The sequence below is a fragment of the Aspergillus versicolor genome (assembly GCF_001890125.1).
Source record: "Aspergillus versicolor CBS 583.65 unplaced genomic scaffold ASPVEscaffold_1, whole genome shotgun sequence".
Taxonomy (NCBI): Eukaryota; Fungi; Ascomycota; class Eurotiomycetes; order Eurotiales; family Aspergillaceae; genus Aspergillus; species Aspergillus versicolor.
Window position 1 is genome coordinate 2,947,198 of NW_024467524.1, and position 24,838 is coordinate 2,972,035.

A 24,838-nucleotide genomic window follows, 5' to 3' on the forward strand; every position below is an offset into this window, starting at 1 on the left:
AGCTGATCCTGCATGGCCTCATAAGGCGCTGAAAGATGGAGCGTCACATTCCGAGAAATCCTGTGACGACGCTACATGAGGCAACTCGCAGCCAATTATCAGGTTATTGTCGAGAATGACACCATACAACTGGCCTTGGTTTTGCGGCTGAGCCATCCTTGCTGGGGGCGCAACAATTTACCAAAACTCAATCTATTTTATTTATTTTTTTGTCAGCTGAGTCTGATCAATAAATTCCTCCGATAGTGAGTGATCATATAGGATATGCATACGCAACAGCCTGCGCAGACATTAAAAACACACACAAACCTCCAAGATTCCGCCTGAATCACATATACGATATTGAGAAAAGACTTAGCAAAATGGGAGACGCACGAGAAATAGATACCCTGCCACCATTGGCCATCGTCGGGCTGTCCCTGAAATTCCCACAGGACGCTGTGTCACCAGAGTCTTTCTGGGACATGATCGTGCAGGGGCGATGTGCTACAACAGAATTCCCCCCAGACAGGCTGAATATAGACGCACATCACCACCCCAATTCCAACCGCCTAGACAGCCTGTCAATGCGAGGCGGCCACTTCATGAAGGAGGACCTAAGCCTGTTCGATGCTCCTTTCTTCTCCATCACCGCCGCCGAGGCGGAGGCCATGGACCCCCAGCAGCGATTAGTTCTTGAGACGTCCTACCGCGCCCTCGAGAACGCCGGGATCACCATGAACGAGGCAGCGCGCTCAAAGACCTGCGTGTTCACCGGGTCCTTCGGGCACGACTACGAGACGCTGCAGAACAAGGACCTGCAGGCGATGTGCAAGTTCTCAGCGACAGGGACATCAATGAACATGCAATCCAACCGAGTCAGTTGGTTCTTCAATCTCAGCGGCCCCAGCGCAACAGTCGACACAGCCTGCTCGAGCAGCTTGATGGCTGTAGATCTCACCTGCCAGTCAATCTGGAGCGGCGATTCCAAGATGGGCATGGCGATCGGGAGCAACACGATCCTGGCTCTGGAAACGGGCCTCATCCTTGATAATCTGGGCCTGATGTCGCCGGATTCCCGGTGCTATAGTTTCGACAGTCGCGGGAATGGGTATGCCAGGGGTGAGGGTGTTGGCGTGCTGGTTATCAAGCCTGTGGAGGATGCGATCCGCGACGGGGATACGATCCGAGCTGTGATCCGGTCTGCTGCATCGAATCAGGACGGTAGGACTCCTGGGATTACGCTGCCGAGTATAGGAATGCAAGAGACGCTTATCCGGGATACCTACCGCAAGGGGGGTCTCGATATGTCGGGGACGCGCTATTTCGAAGCCCACGGCACTGGAACGGCGGTGGGAGATCCAATTGAGAGTAAAGCTATTGGTACAATCTTTCGGCCGTATCGCACGAATGAGGACCCGTTGTATATGTAAGTATATCAACATCTTCGCAGTTCGTGCTGACTCCGTATTAGAGGATCGGTGAAGTCTACCATCGGCCATCTTGAAGGAGCCGCTGGGGTGGCAGGACTTATAAAGGCAGTATTAGCCCTGGAAAATGGAATAATTCCTCCAAATAGCACCAACTACGAGAATCTGAACCCGCGCATTGATGACGAGTTCCTTCATATCAAGGTTGGTAGTCCGCGTACCTACAGACTAGCCCTAACAACACCAGATACCAGATAAGCCTGTTTCATGGCCAACAAACACCCTTCGACGAGCATCAGTCAGCTCATTCGGTTTTGGTGGATCTAATTCGCATGTCGTCTTGGACGATGCATACAATTTCCTCCGTATGCGCGGACTGCTGGGAAACCACAGCACCACTGTCCATCCTCAATCTCCAAACTCAGACCAATTCCTCTATATTGACCACCTTTGCCAGGACGAGAAGAAAACAGACTCGCCAAAGCTCCTAGTATGGTCCTCCGCAGATGAAAAAGGAATTTCTCGTATCCGAGAATCCTGGAAGTCCTTTCTGTCGACAACTTCAGTCCCCGATATCAATGATGTTTCATACACGCTTGGATCTCGCCGGACTCATTTCCCATGGAGATCGTTCGTGGTGGCTAGATCTTCTGATGACTGGAGTGTCCTGCCGGATAGATTCACCTCTGCATCGCGTTCTCTGGCGTCGCCTAACCTAGCGCTGGTGTTTTCTGGGGTAAGCTGTCTTTGATTTACCGGTTGAAGCAACTCTAACAGTATATAGCAAGGTGCGCAGTGGTATGCGATGGGCCGTGAGCTACTCCACGCATACCCCATCTTCTATGAAAGTATAAATTCAGCAGGGGTTTATTTACAGTCGTTAGGATGCAGCTGGAGTATTCTTGGTGCGTGTATTAACATCTGAATGTTTTCCTCTGCTAATATGCAAAAGACGAACTACAGGTATCAGAGTCCGAGTCCCATGTCAAACAGCCAGAATACAGCCAGACCATGACGACGGCTCTCCAGGTAGCACTGGTAGATTTGCTCCGGAGCTGGAATTTAGTCCCGCGTGCTGTTGTAGGACACTCGTCGGGGGAAATTGCTGCTGCGTATGTTTCTTTTAACGTTTAAAGCATTTTTTTGAGCACAGCTAATAATATTAGATACTCTGCCCAAGCTATCTCCAAAGAGTCAGCATGGAAGATAGCATACTTACGAGGGAAGTTAAGTAGCGGGCTGGAAACCCATAGCTTGCGAAAAGGATCCATGATTGCAGTTGGCCTCTCATCAGACGATGTTGCTCCATATCTTGAGGATATAAAGACAGAGCATGAAGATGCGCGGATTAACGTTGCATGCGTTAACAGCACAAAGAGCGTCACTGTCTCAGGAGACGAAGCCCTAATCGATATTCTAAAGAACCGCCTTGACGAGGCAGAGGTGTTTTCCCGCAAGCTCAAGGTAGGAGTTGCGTACCATTCAGCGCAGATGGGGGAAATCGCCACGGAATATCAAACAGCACTGGGGAGCTTGGAAAAGCCATACCGGCAGGAAAAAACACGCCCTCAAATGGTTTCTTCTGTTACAGGGACCTGGGCGGACCCTGTGGAACTGATTCAGCCTGAGTACTGGGTTCACAATATGGTGTCTCCTGTATTATTCCTTAATGCCTTGTCAACGCTTTGCTCAAGTTCAGGAGACCCTCCTAAGAAGCTAGACAGAAGCCATATCAGGGACTACCCTATCCACCATCTCCTGGAGGTCGGTCCACATTCAGTAATGCAGGGAGCATGCAAAGACACACTCAAGGCTATGAACAAGGACAAGTCGACCTCGTATTTCTCAATGCTGGTCCGAAACGTGCACGCCGTCGAAACAGCACTTACAGCTGCTGGAAATCTTCATTCATCTGGGTATCCAGTTGATTTATCCAGGGTTAATATGAATATAACCTCCGGAAAGAAGCCCAAGACCTTGTCGAATCTACCGGAATACCCCTTCGACCACTCAAAGTCCTACTGGCACGAGTCCCGCCTCAGCAAAGGCCATCGTCTGCGGAAGTTTGGACGTAATGACCTTCTCGGCGCCCCTGATCCAAACTGGAATCCCATGGATGCACGCTGGCGGCATTTTATCCGATCTACTGAGATGCCATGGGTGCTCGACCATAAGGTAGGTGCCCTATACCTAGCATTAACTACACTCTAACAGTTTCAGGTAAATGATACAGTTCTATACCCCGGAATGGGAATGGTAATCATGGCCATAGAAGCCGCAAAGCAACTTGCAGACTCCGGAAAGAGTATATCCGGTTTCTGGATTAAAGAAGCCGCATTCAAAGCTGCTATCCGGGTTCCCTCAAACGCAGACGGGATTGAAACAGGGTTCTACATGCGTCCTCTGCAGAGTGCAGATGCGAAAAACACGGGCTCTTTTGCGTTCAAGCTCTGCACCTTCGACAACGAGACCTGGACTGAGAACTGCACTGGGTCTATACAGATTGAGTATGCGTTGGAGGAGGGAAAGACGCCGGACAGGAAAGACACGGAGATTGCGCGCGAGTTGTTGAGTGACCAAGTAGATCGCTATACTGCGGTCCAAGATGCAGCAGTCACGCCTGTAGAAGATGCGGCCATCTATGAAATGACGGCTCGGTGTGGCCTTGATTATGGAGAGACATTCCAGCTGGTGACTTCGCTGGCGTGGCATCGTGAAGACGAGAGTCAAGTTACGAGCAAGGTGCGCAGAGTCACTGAGGGCTTTGAAACTATACACCCGACGACCCTCGACGCTATTGTCCAGACATCGATATGGACAACGACTCAATCCGGAACTCAGAAAATCCCTACAATGGTGCCGACTCAAGTCAAAAAACTCTGGGTTTCGCACGAGGGCCTTGGTCAGCTTTCGTCGGATGTACTGAGGACTCACGCTTCTAGATATGAGGAGCCTCAGTTAGGTACGGCACTCGACATTGTGGCTTTTGATGAAGGGCTGCAGCAGAAGCTGGTCCATATCTCTGGTCTTCGCATGAATGTGGTCAGCGCAGCAGGGGATGAAGACGAGATAATAACCACCCAAGGGCAGCGATGCCATCATCTTGAGTGGAAGCCTGATCTTGGTCTACTGAGCAACGAGGAGATTACTGCCCTCTGCAGGAATGACCAGAGTCAATCCGGACTAGACACCTTTTTCACTGAATTGGACTTTCTCTTGACGGCTCGTGTTCTGAAAACACTGCGCCAGCTTCCCAGCGAGCCTGCCCAACCGCATTTGAAGCAGTATATCGAGTGGATGGTAGAGAGGAAGCGGCTCTTTGACGAATATCAGGTCCCATTCGCGTTTGAGCCATGGAGGAGCCGTCTGGATGATCCTGCCTACATCCGAGAAGTCGAAGAGCGAGTCCTTAACACGAACAAACGCGGATATCTGATCGTTTCAGTGGCACGCAACCTGCCTCTCTTCCTCACAGGCGAGCTCGATCCATTAGGGTTCCTCTTCCAGGGCGAGCAGTTGAAGGACTATTATTTCGAACAGGTAGGCTTAACCCCGTTTACTTCCGTTGATTCATTTCTAACGTGTCCAGCTCCACGACTCAATCGGCCTAAAACGATTCAGCACATACCTCGACCTCCTCGCGCATCGCAATCCCCAGATGCGCATTCTCGAAGTCGGCGCCGGTACAGGCTCTATGACGGACATTATGCTTCGCAGTCTAGGCCGCGGAGACGAGTCCAACGAGCGTCGATACGGGCAGTGGGACTATACTGATATCTCGCGGTCCTTCTTCGGGGACGCCCAAGACGAGTTTCGCCAGGAGGGTGACCGCATGCGATTTAACACGCTGAACATTGAGCAGGACCCTGAGGCTCAGGGATTTGAATGTGGAACGTATGATGTTGTTGTTGCGTCTTTAGTATTCCATGCTACGGCTGATTTGAAGACGACTCTAATCAACGCCCGAAAGCTTCTCAAGCCGTAAGTCTTATATTTCTCAAACCGATACATTCTAACACCCTCTAGAGGAGGAAAACTCATTTTGAATGAGATTACTGCTCCAAACGTCATCCGCACAGCCTTTGTATTTGGTCTCTTGGAAGGATGGTGGTTAAGTATGCTCTATCTATCCACTTCTCTACTTCTACTTTAATATCTATTCTCTGCTAACCCGTCAGGCTCGGAGTCGTATAGAAAATTTGGCCCCTGCGTCGACACGCAGCAGTGGCACGAACTCTTCATCCAGACCGGCTTCTCAGGGCTTGATGTCTCCCTGCCAGACTACGACAATGCCAACTGCTACGAAAACAGCGTGCTGGTCACCTCTGCAGTTGAGAGTACTTCTGACTCTGAACCAAGCAGCATTGAAATCGTCTATGATCCCTCATCACCAGAGCAAGTACAGTTAGCTGAGAGTCTGACTCTTCCTGATGTTGTTCTTGCTTCAATTCACCAGCATCAAGAGTGTTCCGACTCTGCCTTGCGAGTATTCCTTCTTGAGCTCGTACAGCCAGTGCTCAGTGATATCAAGCCAGAGCTCTTTGAGAAGCTACAGCGTCTGCTTTGTTCCACCACCGATGTCCTGTGGGTGGGATCCGGTGGTAAAGCTTCCCCTCGGCCTCATATGCGCCTTGCTGATGGCCTTCTCCGTGTACTGACGTCTGAGGACGACCGGAAGAGCTGCCACTTGCTATCTCTCCAAGAGAACACCAGTCTAGACAACATGAGGGATCAAGTCACCAAGGTGATTAAACTGCTACTCTCACCCGGTAAAGAAAGCGCGGATACAGAGTACCGAGAAGAGCAAGGCCTACTGCAAATCGGCCGGTTGATGTCGTCTACGCAGTTGAACAGCCGCATTACTATACAAACAACCCCAAAGCAGCACAAAATGCAGCCCTTAAATTCCGCTGGCGTGCCCCTCCACCTGGACGCTCTTTCATCCGGTTTAGTCCCTGGATTCAAATTCATCGAAAGCCCAATCGCCATGGAGCCGCTGGGACCCGACGAGATTGAAATCGCAGTCAAATGCGCTGGCGTGAACTTCCGCGACGTCCTAATCGCAGTCGGCCAGTTGAACTCGCCTCACACCGGGTTCGAGTGTTCGGGTATAGTAACTCGCACCGGAGATGCCTGCTCCAGGTTCCAGGTCGGTGACTCCGTGGCTGCTCTGCAGGGCGGTTGCTTTGCGAACTTCATCCGCCTGAAGGAGACAGCTGGTGTGGTCAAGATCGGGTCTGGGGTCTCGTTTGCTGAGGCCGCCGCTGTCCCTATTAACTTTGCCACGGCCTATATTGCCCTGCATGATGTTGCGCGTATGCGCGCGGGCGAGTCTATACTCATCCATGCCGGCGCTGGAGGAACAGGACAGGCTGCTATCCAACTTGCACAGAACATGGGCGTCACTGTCTTCGCCACGGTAGGATCTGACGAGAAGAGACAGTTCCTCCAGGATGCCTACGGTATCCCCGAGACGCACATCTTCTCGAGCCGGTCAACATTGTTCGCGGAGGCTGTTAAGTCTCGCACGAATGGCCGTGGTGTCGACGCCGTCTTCAACTCTCTGGCTGGTGAAAGCCTCAAGGCTTCTTGGGAATGTATCGCCCCGTACGGGCGGTTTTTGGAGATTGGGATCAAAGATATCCTTGCGAACGATACCCTCCCGATGAGGCAGTTCCTGCATAATGTCTCCTTTAGCGCGATTAACCTGGCAACCATGATGGGTGATCGGCCTGAGATGTGTGCTGCTGCGTTGTCGTCTGTGTATGCGATGCTCGAGCAGGGGAAGCTCCGGCCCGCGCAGTATTTGCAGGTGTACGGAATTGGTGAAATGGAAAGAGCCTTCCGGTCTATGCAGAGTGGGAAGCACATTGGGAAGATTGTCATTGAGATGCGCGAGGGTGACGAAGTGATGGTATGTCTCCAACGTTTGTAGTATATGTGCATGCTGACTTTACCAGACGGTTCTGAACACCCGACCCAGCACCTCTCTAGATCCAAAGGGCACGTACATCATATCCGGAGGTCTAGGAGGTCTAGGACGGAATATCGCGCTTTGGCTGGTCGACCGCGGCGCTCGCAATCTTCTCCTGCTGTCCCGATCTGGCAGCACAAGCCCTAAGTCCCAAGAGCTGGTGAACGAGCTCAGCCATCGCGGTGTCCGCGTCCTCACACCATCCTGCAATATCGCAGACATAGAATCTCTAAACTCCGCCCTTGCCGACTCCCAAAAACAACTACCCCCAATCAGAGGATGCATCCAGGCAGCCATGGTCCTCCGCGATGCGCTCTTCGAAGCAATGCCCTACACCTCCTGGACCGAAGCCATCGCGCCCAAAGTCCAAGGAACATGGAACCTGCACCAATCCCTCCCCTCGGGACTAGACTTCTTCATCATGCTCTCCTCTATCACTGGTATATTCGGCTCAAAGGGCCAAGCCAACTACGCCGCGGGAAACACATTCCAGGACGCGCTCGCCGCGCACCGAGTCGCCTTAGGAGAAAAAGCCACCTCGATCGATCTAGGCCTCATCGCCTTCACAGGGGCCGTAGTCGAGGATGTCCGGCTCCAGGAACGCGTCTTGTCAAAGTCAGTCCTGGCCCCAATTACCGAGCCGGAAATGCACGCCCTACTGGACGTCTACTGCGCTGCTAGCCTTGACGCCAGTAGTATGCCATGCCAGACGACCGTGCGCATTGCTCCAAATCTCGATAATAATGCCAGTGCAGGCGAGACAGAGTGGCTGAACAAGCCTATGTTCCGGAATCTGCGACAGCAGAACCAATCTAGTGGAAGTAACGCTGTCAGTGCGGAGGGGACGACCAATGTCGCTGTGCTGCTTGGCCAGGCACAGACGGTCACCGAGGCGCATGAGGCTGTTATCCAGGCTTTGCTGGCGCGGCTGTCCAAGGCGCTGTCGATTCCTATGCCTGAGCTTGACGCGAATAAGCCGCTGCACCAGTATGGAGTTGACTCGCTTGTTGCGGTGGAGCTGCGCAGCTGGTTTGCGAAGGAGATGCAGGCTGATATTGCGGTGTTTGATATCTTGGGGAGTGCGACTGTGACGTCTGTTGGGCAGTTGGCGACGAGTAAGAGTAGGCTGACGAGGGAGAAGTGGGTGGATAAAGTGTGATTACGTTCTGTTAGATATTAGACCTGGAAGAGTCCGTGGTAGACGTTCTGCATGCTCTATTAAATAAATTGTACAGTTTTTTTGCTTGTTTGGTCAATATTAACCAGTACTAAATCGTACACCAAAGAACAAGGATATAACACCGTCCTGAAATTTCTTTCGCCGTTACGCCATGCTGCCCAATGCCTATTTTCTTTTCCTTCTTTCTTTCCTCCCCTCTCGACTCGTGAGGATTGATTATTCCACCAGCTGATTCGGTGCGTCTTGCAGGCCAGTCTCTTCGTGGTTGGTCGCAAGCCATAAAGTTGGAATCTAGACCATGATCCACTTCCGAAACCGAACTTAAATAACCCATCGGTAACTTGCATAACGCCCTGCAGTCTCACTCCGCCGGATGATCTTCACAACCTGTCCGCGCCTCAATCCCAAATACCTAGCGACGGGATCTGACACCTGCATTCTCGGCAGCTGCGACTCCTTCAGGCGGTACCGCTGCAGCAGACGGCCCTTTTCCTCTGGGCTCAAAAGAACGTGTTTCGGGACAAGCTCGTGCCGTGTGATGTTAACCAGAAGATCCTGTTCCTGGAAATGCTCGCAGATGCGGCCGGGGATGCCGCTGAGCAGACGGACAGCGGAGGGGGAAATGGGCGTTTTGGTGATGAAAATGCCCGTGTGGAAGTTGCCCTCATCGACCGTGTGGTTGAAAGAACGCACTTGCTTGGTACCGATACCGCTGTCATCCGGGCAGAATTCGATGTAGATTGTGCCACAGTCCGCTTGGGGCTCGCGGTTGGAGGGTGTGGGGAGGGGCGTGTATTTCGCCTTCATGGCTTCGGTCGGGCGGGCTTGGATCTTTAGCTTCTCGCGGCTGTTTGCGTCTTGTTAGATAACCCTTGCGAATGTGGGTAGTTAAAAGTGTGCGGACCTGGGATATCCTTTCTCGTCCACGTATTTCTGTTTGAATTCGTCGAGCTTGATTTGCACTTCTTCGTCCGTAACTTCGTAGCCCTACACACAAATCTAATGTTAGACGATTGCGACCGCACTCAAGCGACTGGATGGACGAGAACAAGAACGTACGCGGTCCCGCAGCATCTCAAAGACTGTTCGCCAAGTGCGCCAGACTCGGGTGGTCTCGCGGTCGCCCTCCTCAGAGCCGATATTAGTGTAATCTTCGTCCATGGCCGCGGAGATGAAGGTGGACGATGCGAATGAAAGAACGAGAGAGCGAGTGAGTTGTGGGTGAGGGAAAAGAAGCCGGGGGTCGGTGAATGAATCTCGAAAGCAAGTGAGGGAGTCGAAAAATCGGCTGACAGCGCTAAGAGCGCCAACGGTAAGCGCCGCCAATCAAAAGAATGCGCCAGAACGCAAAAGGCCAGAAAGATTCAATTCCACACTGTACTGTCCGGTTCTCTCTCCCCCCGTCCTCTCTTTGAACTGTTTGATTTCTCTCTTTTCCATTCTCCTCTGCCTCTGGGTTTTTTCTCGGGGTTTTTTGTGCTCTTCCCAATTTTCCCTCGAGTCCGCTCTCTCGTCCCTCGCCTTTCCCCGCCCAACAATGGCCGCTGCGGTCAAGTCCGAGGTGGCCTCTGAGCCCAAGGTGAGGCCTACTCGGCCTGATGAGGACACGTACAAGTCCAATCTCGCCCAGGCTGAGAAGGAACACTCTGCTGTTCAGGAGAAACTGGTATGCGCCCTTTTGAATCCAATTGTTCTTCCCAGTCACACAATGCCCATTGGTCCCTGTCACGTGGGTGCCTATACTTGGTTACCTATACCCTCAATTGGGATATTTTCTCGCTCGGTTTCACTTGTCGGGTTTGTTTCAGATGCTAATTATATCAGAACCAAGTCAAGGCCAAGATCGAGACCGCCAAGCCCAACAACCAGGACTCGCCCACCGCAAAGAAACAGCAGGAGCTTCGCGCTGAGCTGTCCTCCATTCGCCAGAAGCAGCAGGGATTCAAGGCCTCAAGGACGAGCACCCAGGAGAAGATTAATGCCATCGATTCGACACTCAAGGCCCGCATTGCGGAGCAGAACAACTCCCGCACCCGCATGTCCTTCAAGAACGTCGAGGAGATGGACCGTGAAATTTCCCGCCTCGAGAAGCAGGTCGACTCTGGTACCCTCCGCCTGGTGGATGAGAAGAAGATCCTCGCCGACATCTCCAGCATGCGCAAGCAGCGCAAGAACTTCGCCAGCCTCGACGATGCGCAGAAGGTGATCAACGACCTCAAGGCCCAGATTGCTACCCTCAAGAAGACCCTCGACAACCCCGAGGCCAAGGCTCTGAGCGACAAGTACACGGAGATCCAGAAGGAGCTCGATGCGATCAAGGCGGAGCAGGATGGTGTTTTCAAGAACCTGAATGCGCTGCGTGACGAGCGCACCAAGCTCCACAGTGAGCAGCAGACCAAGTGGGCTGCCATCCGTGAGGTCAAGGACAACTACTACAAGGCCCGCAAGGCCTACAAGGAGTACGAGGACGAGGCCTGGAAAATCCGCCGGGAGAAGCAAAAGGCTCAGCGTGAGGCTTTCGACCGCGAGAAGAAGCGCAAGGTTGCCGACAAGAAGCTGGAAGAGGCCTCTCGCCTTGCTTACACCGATGAGATCCTGGTCGCCCAGGGTCTCATCCGTCACTTCAACCCGTCTTACGACTTCGCCCCACTTGGTCTCACCGAAAAGAAGGAGGAATCCCCTGCTTTCCGCGCCGAGGTTGGCCGTAAGGTCGATGACTCTGGCATCAAGGGCATGAAGGTGCTGAAGAAGGACGAGGACGAATACTTTGTCGGCACCGGTGGAAAGAAGGGCAAGAAGGGTAAGAAGGGCAGCGCCAATGGCACCCCTGCTGCTGCCACGCCTACGGAGACCAAATTCAACATGAACGTTGGTATCATTGAGGACTTTGCCAAGGTCAAGATCGATCCTCCTATGAACCAGTCGGACGTCCCGGCTGTGGTTGAGAAGCTTGCGGCCAAGATCACCGAATGGAAGAAGGATCAGGCCTCTAAGACCACCGAGGTATGACCTACTATCATATACTTGAGATTACTATCATATATTTGAGGCTTATGCTAATTTATGTAGAACATCAACAAGGCCAAGGAAGAGATTGCCCGCCTCGATGCGGAAGAGAGCGCTGCCACCGAGACCAACGGCAAGACCGACGAGAAGGACGCGGCTGCAGAGACGGCCGACGACCTTCAGAAGGCCTCCCTGGAGGAGAAAGCTTAAACAGTTGTCTATAGTATAAATCCTGCATAGCGTTGCACGTTGCACTTGACAGCATGAGGGATCCTCCAAAAACTTTGCATCTAGCATTGCCACTATCCATCTTCACACGCTCATCACCGACCTATACACCTCTCAGCACCTCATTTTTATACCGGGTTTCTTTATCTCCTTTTTTTTTCTTTTTGTTGACGATGACGCTCCGTCAAGCAATTGGTTCTTTGTTATTATATTCCTCCATGTAATTGAACTCCCCTCTCTCTCCTTGAAAGCGTGCGGAGAAGCAGGACTTTGAGCGAATTGTACGTATTGATCTGAGTTGGAAAGCAAGAAGCGATTGTCCAGACATCTATCTTTGTTCTCGCAGTTAATTCATTAACGCCGAGGGCCAAGACTCCACGCTGCAGGGCCATGTGACTAGCCACCTGCAGTGGCTGTGCAGCAAAAGAGGCGCTCCGACTGGCGAATAGCCACCATGCTGGCTGTCGGACTCGTAAGCGGCGCAGTAATACCACCGAGGCTCAGTTGAAAGTGAATATATTATTATCGGTGGATGGCGACTATGGACCAAGTGAATAGCGCTGCCTAGACCGGACCGTGGCGCCAAGTGCAAGTCCGGATTGCGCATTTTGGGACTTTTTTTAAGCGCTGGCATCTCGGCTCCTTCGCTCTTCCTCCGTCTTCCCCTCTTCTCCAGAATCTTTCTGTCTCTGCATTTTTGTCTGTAGCATACTAGCATACAAGAAATTGAGGGTTCTGCTTCATTCCTTCGCTCCATCCAAGTCTCGGGATACGATAGCAGTGCCCGCTAGAAAGAACCCGGAATTCCAACCTCCGCGTCTAGTCTCACCTCCTTGCGCCGCCTCCCAACAATTTCTCAACCTTCTCCATCACATCACTCACCACCTACAACCCTCCACGCTCCCCTAAACGTCTCCCAAAATGTCCTACAATAAGCCGGTACGTCTCCACCTTGGGAACTATATCTAACCATCCGGCTAATATCCATCCAGGACGGTCCGCCTCCTTCCTACCCTGCCCCGGTCCACGACCCCTACGGCCAGCCCACTCCTCCGCCCGGCGCTTCGCACGACTACTACGGTGGTTCTCCTCCACCGCAAGGCTATGGCTCTCCTCCCCCACAAGGATATGGATACCCTCAACAAGGCGGATACCCGCCGCAGCAACAACCCATGTACTATCCCCCTCAGCAGGGCTACCCACCGCAACAGCCGGGGTATTATCCTGAAGAGCGCGGCCGTGGCGGCGGATCCGGCGGGGGTATCTGTGCTGGTATTCTAGCGGCTATGGCCTGCTGCTGCTGTTTGGATATCCTGTTCTAGATGCAGGCGCGAGTCGCATCTTTACGATAAGGTTGTGAAATTGTGAAATCGGGGGTTTTGTGTCGCGTGCTTTCCTTTCCTTTTTTTTTTTTTTTGTCTGCTTCACGCATCCCTTGCGGAGTCTGTCTTTTGAGTCTGTCTTTTCGCTCGCTGCTTTCAAGTTCCTTTTGTTCTTCGGTCTTGTTCGGCGCATGACTTGGGATTTTACTGGGCATGAATCATGGTTCTTTTGCTGGATTTTCAGTCTGTTTGCTGACTGACTGACTCATTAATATCGATATCCTTTGTGTTCTTCTGTCTGAAGACTACACTACTCTACCTATTAGGTCGGCAAGTAGGGCTCGTAATTGGAGCGTACTATGTTTCATCTCATTATCATTAACAATCATCGTAATGGTATCATCCTAACATCAAAAAAAAAAAAAGTATAAAACTCGTCAAGCCTTGTATAGAGGAAAATCAATGCATCCATCCAATAAGAAATCAAAATCAAGACCGTTCACTGAACTCGCTCCCCCCACCATAAGCCATCGGATCTATCTCCCTCACCCCTCCCCCTCTATGCCTTCGATACCGATCACTCCTTGTCCTCGACGAACTCCTACTACTCCGACTCCTAGACCGATACCTCGAACTCGGCGGCGGATCAATCACGCTCTCCTCCTCCACAACCTCGACAACCCCACCCCCATCCGTCCGCGACCGACTCGTCAAACTCTCCTCAACAATAACCTCGTCACCCCTGTGCCGACGACCGCCGCCGTATCCATAGCGCGGCCCGCGGTTGCGGTTGCGGATCCCCACGTCCACGATCTCAGACGCCGTCGTCGATGTACCGCCGATTGTGGAGGCGCTGAAGCGTCGTCCCGATGTGAGCCCGAGATAGAGCAGGTATAGGATGAGGAGGAAGCCGGCGACGGCGCCGAGGGTTGCGCCGACGATTACGCCTGGGTTGGGCGGGTTGGAGGTGCGGCCGTAGGTGGAGGGGATGGAGATGGAGTTGTGGGTGATGTGGGTGGCTGTTTCGGTGTTGTCGGCGCGGGGTTTGATTTGAGGGGGGATGATGGTGTCGGTGTCGGTGTCGGTGTCGATATTAGTGTTGAAGTTGAGGTTACTGGTAATAGAGTCGGAGGGAGGAGGAGGGTCGCGGTTGAGGTTCAGATTGAGTGGTGGAGGCGGCATTCTTGGTGGTGGAGTCCGGTGTTTGGGAGAGTAAATAAGTTAGGGCTTGTTTTGTTGCTTTGGCACGTTATGGAGGTGTAGAGTGAGAATGGCGCATGGTTTTTCGGATATTTTTTTCGGTCGGGATTATTGGAATTCAGGCATTTGAGCGAAGTCCAGATTAATTTGGGGGAGAGGTTGGATTTCTGCGGTCGTGGTGGTTTTCTGTTGTTTTATTCGGTGGCTGGGATGGACCCCTGCACCGCTGGCTGCACGCCGTCATCGCATAATCTACAAACCACAACACCAACACATATCCGTTCTTTATTATGTCTCATAAATCCAAGACGTAAATAAATACAGTAAGCCTATTTAGTAAGCCCCCTTTCTTGGACGATATTTTTCCAGTTCCACCAAGTCAACATCCAACGTCGTCCTCACCGGCTGTCCATGGCTCAATTCGAAGCTCTCCAGCCTCGCGCCCTCACTCTCCTGCGCCCACAGGGTCACCGCAATCCAGTTCGTTCCCTGGTAATTCAAGATTCCCTCTGGGACAGGGAACCTTGTCTGCGGGCCAATATTATTCACATACTTGCCGTATTGCCACCCGTTCACATACAGCTGCACTCTATACGCCGGTGCCGGGGTCGTGCTGTTCGCAAAATTAAAGAAAATCGGCACATCCCAGCCGCGCGGAACATCGAGGTCAAATGAAGCAGTGTAGAATCCGATTCCGGCATCTTTCAGTCCATCAAGCGGGGACGCTGATTTCCATTTCTGGGTGTGCGAGTGTGAGTCGGAAGGAGGGTAGGGCTGATGGAATCCATGCCGTTCAACGTAGAGCCCGCCCTCGTTCAACGGGCCGCGCCATTTATCGGCGTAGTCCTCGCCTCCGAGATTCCCGGTTAATTTCCAGGTGATCGCGCTGGCGTTGTGGCCTGAGAGTTTGTAGTTCAGGATTCCACGAGGCTTCTTCATCTCGTCCTCGCCGACGATCCAGTTCTCGTTTAGGCCCATGTTGTCGACCACAACTGTGAAGACGTACTCCTTCCCGGGAGTCAAGGAAGATGGCAGGGTGTATGTTGCATTGTTGTCTTGGTAATCGTTATTGCCAGTCCAGGAACCTAGGTATGTCCCGCTGAGCCAGACGGAGGAACCAAAAGCCTGTCCGCCCTGAGTTTGGATGGAGAAGTTGCTCTCCTTACCATTTGCGGTGAAGTGGCCACGGAAGAGAAGGTATCCGGTGTGAAAGCCGTAGTCGCTTGCGTAGAGGGATGTCGGGGTCTTGAGAGGGTAGATTGAATTTTTGGTGGGCAGGTCTGCGTCTGGCCAGGCGGAGTCGTCGTAGTCCGCTTGGACTTCTGGGAGGGTGTCGAGATATTGCCAGTCCAAGTTCTCGAGGCTGGGGAGAGCTATCTCGGGAGCTGAGTATTCAATCTCTGTCTTCCAGATACCGTTCTTGTCGATGGTGTGCTGCGTTTCCTTGCCGTTGATGAAGAGGGCCTTTGCTGTTCGCGGGGCACCAATTACCTCGATAGGTGTGGTGGCATTGAAGTCGGCAATGAGGTGCAGACCATGGTCCTTAACAAAAGCATTGCGAATGAGGTACCCGGCTTTAACGATGATGGATGCAGCAATCGCCTTTTCCGTGCCATAAGGAATGCTGGTCTCAGTACCAAGCTGAGGCACCCAGTAATTGTACGCAGAGTTCCGATCTATACTGTCAGTATCTGTAAAAAAGACTATCTGGGAAGCATACCAAGAAGAATTATTTTCAGGTCGCCGATCTGAATGATACGTCTGCCAGGCTCAACATCCCAAGAAACCACCACAGCGTTGCGGAGTTGCTTAGAAGAAATTCCCGACTGGGGTCCCTCAACAGCTTTCACGGTTGCGTTGGTCGAGATAGCCAATTCATGATGCTCGCCAGAGCCACCGTACAGCACAAGGACCTTGCCGTCATGGAACTCCTTCCACGTGAAAACTTCAGCAGTGGAATAGAGGATATTAGTCCCAGCAACATCATAATCAGTAACATGGACCTTTGAGTCACGCCCGTTAAGTACCAACGAACCGCCGAGCTGAGGAACTGTGACATGGCCAGCACTAGTTGGGAGTCGGAGCTTATAGGAGGTAGACTCCTGACTACTGTAGTCGCTGTGACGAAGCACGAAGAACGAACCCGTGTCGTTTCCAATCAATGGTGTCACAGTTAAAGCGGCTGTGTTGGTGTATGTCGTGTTGGTCAAGTTACCTGGCGTCGCTAGGAGATATGATGGGGACGATTTGATAAAGTTTCCGAGCAGTTTCAGCTCACTGTACTTTTCACGATTGATTTCTCGCGTCTCGGTGATTGGTGACCCGTAGTCATAAGAGGAGTATCCTCCTGGATGGCCCAGGTTGCCCCAGTTGGTTCCGCCAAAGGTCTTCATTGTCAATTGAGCCTTGTATACGTGGAAAATTCTAACTCACCATATACAGTGAAAGAATGCCGACTCCAAAACTAAAGGTATTCTTGTAGAATACTCTTTCAAACTCGTGGTTTACCAAGGCAGCGCATTTCTCGAATCCAGGACCACCCCATGGATCGAATGCACCCGCTTGGAACTGCGGTCGTTAGAGTCTTTTTTCGTTTAAGAGAGAGCAAATCTCACCTCGACAAGCGAGTATGGCGTCGACGGGCTCATCTGAAGATGCAAGTCGCGGTAGTCGGTTGGCAGATTTCCCTCGGGCCATATATCAGGGTTCGACTGTGTTCGTTAGTTGGTTACTTCTTTCCTGGCGATATACATACGCAGTCAAACCCGAGCCTATTAACAATTAGTTCAATAGCACTCCAACATGAGCATCAGGCATGGCTTACGGATAGTTATCATGTCCGTAAATGTCAACCTCCCCCTTTCCAGTTCCCGGGGCATTGTGGCCACCCGGGTAAGCATCATTGCTAATTGTCGGCACTACGATCCCCGCCCTGCGAGCCTGATCGATGGCATACTGGAAGTAATCGGCGTCGGGGAATTCCGCCCCGCAGCAGGCACCGCTATATTCGTTTTCAGGCTGGTAGAGGATCACGGGTCCGCCATTGGTGATCTGGTACTTGGCAATAAGCGCGCCGATGTGAGATATATAACTGACATTATTAGGTGAGTAAACAAACAGACTGTAAAACCCAAGATGACTTACTTCTCAGTGGCGTCCAAAAAGCTTTTATCCGGCGACCGGAGTGTTCCATTGACTCTCTGCAGCCAGCCTGGAAACCCACCGCCAGAAGCCTCTGCGTTGATGTATGGACCCGGGCGAGTAATCAGGTAAATGCCCAGCTCAGCAGCGACATCAAAGAACGGCTCCCAGGCGAAGACGCCTTCCGCCCGGTACTCGCCCGGCTTTCCTTCAAGTAGGGACCAGTCGACGTAGATCGAGACGCAGTTGAAGCCGAGAGCTTTGACTTTTTGCAGGATGTCCTTCCACAGCGAGGGTACTGGGAGTCTTCTGGGATCAGCACATGCACTCAATCAAAATAATACAGTAAAACTTGAAAAGGATAAATACCTCCATGGATGTATCTCCGCGGAAAAGAGCATGACCCTCTCGCCGTTGACGAAGATGGACTTATCATCCCAGGTAACCTGTCCAATCAATCAGTCGCCAAATCAAGCCATGCTGGGACAAAAGACAGCTCATGCATACATGTTTTTGCAAAAGATCGCGCTTCTCAGGATCCGGATGCTCGGTGATCGTGAAGCCATTGAGCTTATGCGTAAGAGAAGCACCGAAGGCCTGAGCTGCTAGCAAGGCAGCAGCACCGACGGAAAACAGCCTCATGGTGATGAAATGCCTTAGCTGATAGACACCAGAGGACTAATTTCCAGGGGGGAAAGCAATGGCCTATTTATCGTTTATTTCTTTGACCCCCGCGTCCCCCCTCAAGGTGATTAATTGCGCGCGGACACCCGGTCCCAATGATGCAAGACTAGTAATAGTAATCGTAGTCGAGACGGGAGAAGATGGATTCGCGTCCAATGGCAATTTGGAGTGCTTCATCTCGTTAAATTGTTCTCAAGCCTGGAAAGACAAGGGAGGTGGAGATGAGATCAGTCGATCGCGGGGGAATTTCTCCGCATCTCAGCCCTTCATCATCAACATTCCTGTCAAGATATCCTCACTTGAAACTGGCCACCAGCAGTTATTCAATATCCAGGCTCAACAAGCAGCATACTATCTTCCTTTCGGTGGTGTCCCATTTCCTCCAGGCTGAACAAAGATCACAACGTGAGTTTCAAAGTTGCGGAATGTGTTGACAGGGATGTAAATTCGCCAGCTCCTAATTATCCGGTTGGGCGATTAATACCGGGGCCCTCGTTAAAGCAGCTCTATTATCCGAGCTCTCCGGAGCACGCACTGTCCCAGTACTTATGCAAACATCATACAACTCCGGCGCCGAATAGGCGGAGTTCCTCTCCGTCTTTCGAGGGCAATATCGACACCTCAGGCTCGGCCATCCGATGGGGAAGGAGCGATGCTTAATCGTGCCTTCTATAAGAAGATACAGAGACTCCCTTTCAGCCTCAGGCTACATATCTACTTGCAATCATCCAGTATCAGAAATCGTAAGCTTTTGTTCGGTATATGCTAGCCCAAAAGAAAATTATACAGTAGTGTTGAAGCGATCCTCTTCCTCGTTCGCCTGCGTGTATGTTTCCCGCGTATCCATCTGCTCCTGCTCATCCTCGCCAACGGCGGCGTTCTCTTCCTTGATTGCCTCTTCCTCTGTTGCGATAGCTTCTACAGCAGCATCAGAGTCCTTGGCCTCGGCCTCGGCCTCCGTGCGCTTCTGCGTCGTGTTCATTACCGGGGTAGTGTCGTTGAAGAGCCGAAGAAGCAACGCACGGCGATCTTCCTTCGGAAGCATGAGGTTGACGGAGTGAAGAGATCGCCAGAGTGGGAGAACCATTCGTTCACTGTGCAAGTTAGAAAAGTCAGTCAAATACTAAATGAGACATTTACGAGACATACCTGAATTTGTCATCCCCTTGCGGGTCGATGTAGATGATACTACATCCCATAGGGATGTCCCTCACGCGCTCACCAATCTCTCCGAGGTTCTGCCAGCCTCCGCCGTCGACCTTGGGGAACATCTCCACAAGGAGCTTCCGGAAGGTCTCCTTCTGGGTCAGAGTAACTGCCCTAGAGGGGCCGAGCCAGGGCTCGACCATTCGCAGACCGTCAGTCTGGATGCGCCACCGGCACACATCAAGACGCTGCGCATCCTGTTTCACGAACATCTTGACACCGCAGTGGACAAACTTGATGCCGTGGCCCTGGTTGGCGACTAGGATGTCCCGAGCAAGAGCGCTGGTGTAGTAGACCGTTCTTGAGGGGTTCGCCTCAACATTGCGGACCATGAATCGATCACGAGGGAAGCGGTCTGAAATCTCGAAGAACTTGAAGATCGGGAGGAGTTCTGGGTGGTTTGGATCCAGGTATCTGAAGGGCTCCTCAATGGGCTGACCGGGTTTCCGCTTCTGGAGGGGCTTAGGTTGAGTTTCCGGTGCTGACGATACCTGCGGCGTATCTGAGGGTCCAGGAGTGGGGATGGCATCGGAGGTTTCTGTGGCCTCGACCTCCTGGACAGGTGGGGGTTGGTGGATAGGGCGGTCTCCCATTACAACTTCGGTGCCGTCGTCGAGCTTTGTCTTCTTCGCGGGAAGTGATTCTTCTAGGCCGTCGGCACTCCTCTTAACAGAAGAAAACTGGTCGGAAGCAGAGTACGGTATTTGGTGGGTAGCTTCAGCGACTGATGCATTCTTTTCCTTCTCCAAGTCGGCCTCCTTGTCGTGGGGCACAAGGTCGTCGAGAGCGTCTATCTTCTCGAGAGGCTCTCCAGTTCCGTTCTTCTGCTTGGCCTCGAGTTCCTCGGTAAGAGCAGCCACGGTACCCTTGGGGATCACCTTGGACGAGTCCTCTGGCTTGGCGCGGATCTCGGACTGCTTCTCTAGGACTGTGATGAAGAAACCACCAGTGTTCTGCAGGTGAGGATAGATGCGCATACATCTGTCGAGTGGCATCTCGCTGGATGGTGGGAACATGCCCTCAGCGATTCTACCAAGACCTGCAATGCCTGATTCTGCCCTCTTCTCCTCGATCTCTCCCCAGTTGTTCCACAGACGGCTCTCGCGGTCCATCACCTTCCATGACTTCAATCCAGGAACTCTCTTTAGCTTGGGGAGCTCATTGCTGCAATCGATGATTTGGACCTTCTCCATACCACCGCAGCGCTCAATGGCACTCGAGATAACGGCCTCGTTTTCAATCGGGTTCATACTGCATGTAGAGTATACCACGCGGCCACCGACCTTCAGCATCTGTAGAGCACGTACAAGAATCCGAACTTGGGTAGCATGCAGACCGACAGCATTCATAGGAGTCCAATCCTTCCAAACACCATAGTTCTTTCTTGCCGTTCCATCACCAGTGCAGGGCACGTCTGCAAGAATGCGGTCAAACTTGAGGTACCGGTTCGGGGAGGTCTTTCCGTCGGCGCTAGGCTTAGGCGGAAGTCTAATAGAGGGGTACATCGTGGCGTCGTGGTTCGTGACAATAAGGTTAGGGGAGCTAAGGCGCTTCATCTGGTGAATCAACATGTGCGCACGCTTGTGGTCGCTGTCATTGGCAATGAGCAAGCCAGTCGTCCGGCCATCATCGTCAAGCCCCTCTGGTCCAGCAGGCTCCGGTCCCACGGTACCTTCCCTGACTTGCTTAGAAACCTCGGTCATCGCATCCTCCTCACCGGCGTGGACCATCTCCATGAGCTGCGCAGATTTGCTACCGGGGGCAGCGCACATGTCCAAGACCGTCATACCAGGACGCAGGTCCATGAGAAGCGGAGGAATCATACTAACGACCTCCTGCCTGCTAATATTTCCCACATCGGTCTCGGCAACGAGGAACTTCTGGAACGAGGCGAACGGCGCAAAGCGGCGGATGACCTGCTTGGGGGTAGTCATCGACCAAGCAAGGCCTTCAGGATACCACTCCACCGGGCGAGGGGGTTCGACGTTGTTACCCTCATACTGAACGGCAGTAATTTCGGGGATATAGAAGTCCTTCAATCGTTCCTGGACAGAAAGCGCATGGCTTCAAAGCAGAAAAAAAAAACTAGTTAGCGCCGGACCCAATCTTGGATGCGAAAGAATATGTATACCCCTTCGAACCCGTAAAACGGAAGCTGTTAGGAAGATCCTTCCTCATGGTTTCCCAGAAGATCTCCCGCTCCTCCTCAGGAATAAACGCTTGCGCATTGTAGTAATTCTCGAGCTTCGCGTTGGCCCTTGGCAGGTCCTGCCAGTTTTGACGCTGGCCGCCGCCACCTTTACCACCCTTGTTGAACTGCAGCAAAACATCAACACTTGAAACAGATCAATTGGAGTGCACATCAACTAACCTTCTTCTTATCGCGCTTGCCCATGGCTAATAATTGAAAACCAGGCCTTCAGGAACTGTAATCAGAGCGAGACTTATTTCGGGGAATTTTTGAGCTCCCAAAAAGATCCCGCCGGGAACATTGTTCTTCCGTGATCTGGCTCCCCGCTGCATGTTATGTAATCAAAGCATATGTATCACATGACATGAGTTCCCTTTCCGGAAGGTATACTGGGGGTCCACTAGAAATGGAGAGCTCAATGTTTACAATTCTGTCTTGTTATCGTCCTGGTAGCATTGAATAAGGAATATTGCGAATTTTTGAAGTTATATACTAGCTTCTGACCAGTTGGTTCAATGCTCAGTCATGCAAACCTAATCCTTTCATTTATATATATTTATCTACACATTGAAGATGCACGTTTCGAGAGTAACTCTAGATAAAAACCCCTTAGCCCCTTTTCTATTTCCACGTTATATTATTTGATTCCGTCTCTTAGGTCTTGCTAAGTTCTGTCCGTTCTTTGAAACACTTCTATATGTTGGCCGAACAATCATGTGATTAGGGCTAAACTGTGCTCAATGCGTCAGGCTCACTCAGGACGCCTACAAAGTTATAAATACCAGAAAGGTAGACATATGATATATATATATAAGAAAAAGGCCGGCTTTATGGTACGATTAGAATATTTGCAGGTATTACTACGTAGCAGTTCTTGCTACTCTCTTGAAATAATATTTTAGGTTCAGACCTCGTTTGACTGGTGTCTGCTTCGGATGTTGATATCACCAGATACCTAGGACATTGCGCCCTGCCTTCAATATATTATAGCACTGGCGCTACCCACCTACCGCGGTCAATCGTCATTATCGTATGATGTTGATCAGGAGTCTTGACGTCCTTGAGTCTATTGAATCCAATAGACTCCAGAGCAAAAATAACACTTCAATAAGTTAGCACCAATGCCAACAAAAAAGAAAATGATGGAAAGAAAAAAAGACATACTCAACATTATCAGCCCTACACTCAACCACAACCGTATTTGTCCTCAGATCGTAAAGCCAGCAATGATGGACCAGCGAACTCATGCACCGTTTCAAGTGCATCGGCTCCAAAAAAGCCTCCTCTCCAATAAAACACCTCACTCCACGATCAAAATCGTCCGTGTGGTCGATAAAACGACTAATAGGATCTTCCAAAACCCAGAATAACTCAAAGTACCCCATTGGAATTGAGTCCCAACATACTAGCACTGGGAAGGAGTTCTGGGAGCACATGCGCTCCTCGAGAAAGCTAGACTGCTCGACGATTGATTTGCGACGCACGAGCGCTGTATCCGGCGGTCGCTTTTGGACCCAGTCATAGACGAGCTTGAGGTCATTGGAGAGTTCAGAGTCCAGGCAGAGGTTTGGACCCGGGTTGCTCCGCTCGCTTGATATTGGCGGATTTTTGTTGAGGGCATTTGTCGTCGGGAGGACAGGGACCCGGAAGGTTAGAAACTCTCCCCCACTGGGGATCCAGCGGACATAGAAGACTTCGCCTTGGATATATGCCTTCGGGCGGCGTGGGTGGCGGATGTGTCCTGTGTAGATATACTCCAGAGGTTGTGGAGGGTAGTAGGGGGGAAGGAAGGTACCGGCCGTAAGGGGACCAGCGCCGAAAGGAAAGCCTACTCCCAGAGAGTCGAGAGAGCCGGAGGGCCCAGGGTAGACCTGGCCCGGTTCTGGCATGACGGAGCTGATGCTGAAGAGATGAATCCGGGGATCCAGCTGCCAGAAGGCCTTCTGGGTGATGAACATATCTGATTTGGAGTTCACCGAGGTGTCCCTGCAGGCGACCATCCCTAAGCGCTCGACCTTCATCATTTGGTCTTTTCGGGATAGGATTCCGAGGCGTTGGATGTGCAGGAGCCATTCCTTTGAGCTCGGACCTGCATTAAAGGTACTATTCGGGTCCTGTTTGGGCGACGTAGGATCTGGTTCCTGAAAATACCAAAAGAAGGTGACCCATAAGACCATTGCAACCAACCTTGTGGGTGCGCTGCTCGGCTTCAGGTCCTTACAGGAAGGTAACGATAACGAGGATAGGTATAGCGCGTCGCAGTCCAGGGAGGGGACGGTGAATGGGCGCGAGTCGGACTCGTTGGCGTCTTCAAAATTACAGTCGGGTCCTTTCTTTGTCGATAGACAGACGGTCCATTCTGGTGGGAAGGAGCAATACTCCTCGTGGGATTTTGCCTGGAACTTGAAGCCCCCAAAGACCGGAGTCACGCCCACTTCAATGCCATTCGGGAGATGGCAGTAGTCGTACTTCATTTTTCGAGTACTGGTGACCTGGCCGAAGACATTTTCGCGTCCATTTTCGCAAATAAAACTAAAATCGAGAGCTCTGTTGTGTTAGTGTTATAAATTGTTGGGTCAGTTTGACGTCAAGTTTCGAGCAACCCATCCAGGGTACGGCAGCCCCAAAGCGTCATGGGCCTTGAGTCCTTGACAGGTGGCGATGGCATGTGTGATGCTTGTCCGTTTTCGATTGAATTGGATCGAAATCTGGCACAGACAGTTGACCCCGCATTTGAGCAAGTTGACGCTCAAACGGTGATCTGCTAAAAGGCTGCATGGGTAGTGTTGGAGATAACTAGATATGCTCGACCGTCAACGGATCCATCATCTAGCCTCAACTGGGCGCCCGAAGTGACCATGGGCATGATCAGTTTCTTTCAGTAAGAAACGACAAGAGTCTTGGAAGTGAAGGGTCAAGAGTCCAACTGGGAGTTGCTGTTTAAAGAAGGCGCGGTCGACCGTTGGCTCCTTCTCAATCGGTCGACTCGCTGTGCAACTTCCTTCCATGCACTCGCTTTGTTTGCTGCCACATTCTCACTCTCGGAAACCTTGATCGTCCCGTTCCTCCACAAAAAAGAGTGAAAAAAGGATAAAAAAAGACCGATGCTCGTATTCAGACGTCGATCGCCCTGAATGGACCAGCCGCGTTGAAGATTCGTCCACCATATTCCCTAATACGAGCCATGGCATGAAGCTATCGCTTCTCCAAGCAAAACCCTTGTCTATCCTAATCAGTCCGTTCGTGTTTGCTTTCAGCCTCACCCAAAATCCTGCCCTAGTCTTCAGGGTCTCGTGT

At 51.7% G+C, this 24,838-nt stretch overlaps 8 protein-coding genes across 8 annotated transcripts; 3 read left to right on the forward strand and 5 right to left on the reverse strand.

The window, feature by feature from the left end:
* The first annotated feature begins 228 nt into the window (after nt 1–228).
* Nucleotides 229–8,589, forward strand: ASPVEDRAFT_182982 (type I polyketide synthase). The gene is made up of 11 exons (XM_040808901.1): nt 229–1,408; nt 1,454–1,613; nt 1,657–2,145; nt 2,194–2,314; nt 2,362–2,521; nt 2,576–3,584; nt 3,630–4,949; nt 4,999–5,390; nt 5,436–5,524; nt 5,588–7,323; nt 7,370–8,589. The coding sequence occupies exons 1-11, from the start codon at nt 363–365 to the stop codon at nt 8,540–8,542; spliced, it is 7,695 nt and encodes a 2,564-aa protein (XP_040662677.1). The 5' UTR covers nt 229–362; the 3' UTR covers nt 8,543–8,589.
* ASPVEDRAFT_36300 (DNA-directed RNA polymerase core subunit RPB5) lies at nt 8,537–9,825 on the reverse strand. The gene is made up of 3 exons (XM_040811182.1): nt 9,623–9,825; nt 9,468–9,550; nt 8,537–9,410 (listed from the first exon to the last, which is right to left on the reverse strand). The coding sequence occupies exons 1-3, from the start codon at nt 9,722–9,724 to the stop codon at nt 8,885–8,887; spliced, it is 711 nt and encodes a 236-aa protein (XP_040662678.1). The 5' UTR covers nt 9,725–9,825; the 3' UTR covers nt 8,537–8,884.
* A 275-nt stretch (nt 9,826–10,100) lies between these two features.
* bfr1 (putative nuclear segregation protein (Bfr1)) lies at nt 10,101–11,779 on the forward strand (the record flags this gene model as incomplete). The annotated part of the gene is made up of 3 exons (XM_040805633.1): nt 10,101–10,229; nt 10,388–11,566; nt 11,633–11,779. The coding sequence occupies 3 exons, from the start codon at nt 10,101–10,103 to the stop codon at nt 11,777–11,779; spliced, it is 1,455 nt and encodes a 484-aa protein (XP_040662679.1).
* Nucleotides 11,780–12,718: 939 nt separating this feature from the next.
* Nucleotides 12,719–13,119, forward strand: ASPVEDRAFT_78663 (uncharacterized protein; the record flags this gene model as incomplete). Its single annotated transcript, XM_040816584.1, has 2 exons — nt 12,719–12,736; nt 12,790–13,119. 2 exons carry the CDS (start codon nt 12,719–12,721, stop codon nt 13,117–13,119), a joined length of 348 nt encoding a protein of 115 aa, XP_040662680.1.
* A 489-nt stretch (nt 13,120–13,608) lies between these two features.
* Nucleotides 13,609–14,301, reverse strand: ASPVEDRAFT_23897 (uncharacterized protein; the record flags this gene model as incomplete). Its single annotated transcript, XM_040809607.1, has 1 exon — nt 13,609–14,301. The coding sequence occupies one exon, from the start codon at nt 14,299–14,301 to the stop codon at nt 13,609–13,611; it is 693 nt and encodes a 230-aa protein (XP_040662681.1).
* Nucleotides 14,302–14,652: 351 nt separating this feature from the next.
* On the reverse strand, nt 14,653–18,102 carry ASPVEDRAFT_119060 (glycoside hydrolase family 35 protein; the record flags this gene model as incomplete). The annotated part of the gene is made up of 9 exons (XM_040805665.1): nt 14,653–15,995; nt 16,040–16,706; nt 16,753–16,887; nt 16,935–17,030; nt 17,075–17,090; nt 17,144–17,410; nt 17,464–17,769; nt 17,830–17,906; nt 17,968–18,102. 9 exons carry the CDS (start codon nt 18,100–18,102, stop codon nt 14,653–14,655), a joined length of 3,042 nt encoding a protein of 1,013 aa, XP_040662682.1.
* Nucleotides 18,103–18,925: 823 nt separating this feature from the next.
* Nucleotides 18,926–21,745, reverse strand: ASPVEDRAFT_23899 (tRNA (cytosine-C5-)-methyltransferase; the record flags this gene model as incomplete). The annotated part of the gene is made up of 4 exons (XM_040809608.1): nt 18,926–19,238; nt 19,294–21,414; nt 21,482–21,666; nt 21,722–21,745. 4 exons carry the CDS (start codon nt 21,743–21,745, stop codon nt 18,926–18,928), a joined length of 2,643 nt encoding a protein of 880 aa, XP_040662683.1.
* A 499-nt stretch (nt 21,746–22,244) lies between these two features.
* Nucleotides 22,245–24,406, reverse strand: ASPVEDRAFT_182996 (GNAT family N-acetyltransferase). The gene is made up of 2 exons (XM_040808902.1): nt 22,706–24,406; nt 22,245–22,643 (listed from the first exon to the last, which is right to left on the reverse strand). The coding sequence occupies exons 1-2, from the start codon at nt 24,013–24,015 to the stop codon at nt 22,526–22,528; spliced, it is 1,428 nt and encodes a 475-aa protein (XP_040662684.1). The 5' UTR covers nt 24,016–24,406; the 3' UTR covers nt 22,245–22,525.
* Nucleotides 24,407–24,838: the final 432 nt, after the last annotated feature.

Excerpts from the sequence above, each read along its gene's own strand:
- ASPVEDRAFT_182982 (XM_040808901.1), top strand. The coding sequence starts at position 363 with ATGGGAGACGCACGAGAAATAGATACCCTGCCACCATTGGCCATCGTC. Across the intron at positions 1,409-1,453 it reads AATGAGGACCCGTTGTATAT|AGGATCGGTGAAGTCTACCA; the intron begins GTAAGTATATCA and ends ACTCCGTATTAG. Across the intron at positions 1,614-1,656 it reads ACGAGTTCCTTCATATCAAG|ATACCAGATAAGCCTGTTTC; the intron begins GTTGGTAGTCCG and ends TAACAACACCAG.
- ASPVEDRAFT_36300 (XM_040811182.1), bottom strand. The coding sequence starts at position 9,724 with ATGGACGAAGATTACACTAATATCGGCTCTGAGGAGGGCGACCGCGAG. Across the intron at positions 9,551-9,622 it reads TTGAGATGCTGCGGGACCGC|GGCTACGAAGTTACGGACGA; the intron begins GTACGTTCTTGT and ends ATTTGTGTGTAG. Across the intron at positions 9,411-9,467 it reads GACGAGAAAGGATATCCCAG|CCGCGAGAAGCTAAAGATCC; the intron begins GTCCGCACACTT and ends AGACGCAAACAG.
- ASPVEDRAFT_182996 (XM_040808902.1), bottom strand. The coding sequence starts at position 24,015 with ATGAAGTACGACTACTGCCATCTCCCGAATGGCATTGAAGTGGGCGTG. Across the intron at positions 22,644-22,705 it reads TGTAGGGCTGATAATGTTGA|TGTTATTTTTGCTCTGGAGT; the intron begins GTATGTCTTTTT and ends AACTTATTGAAG.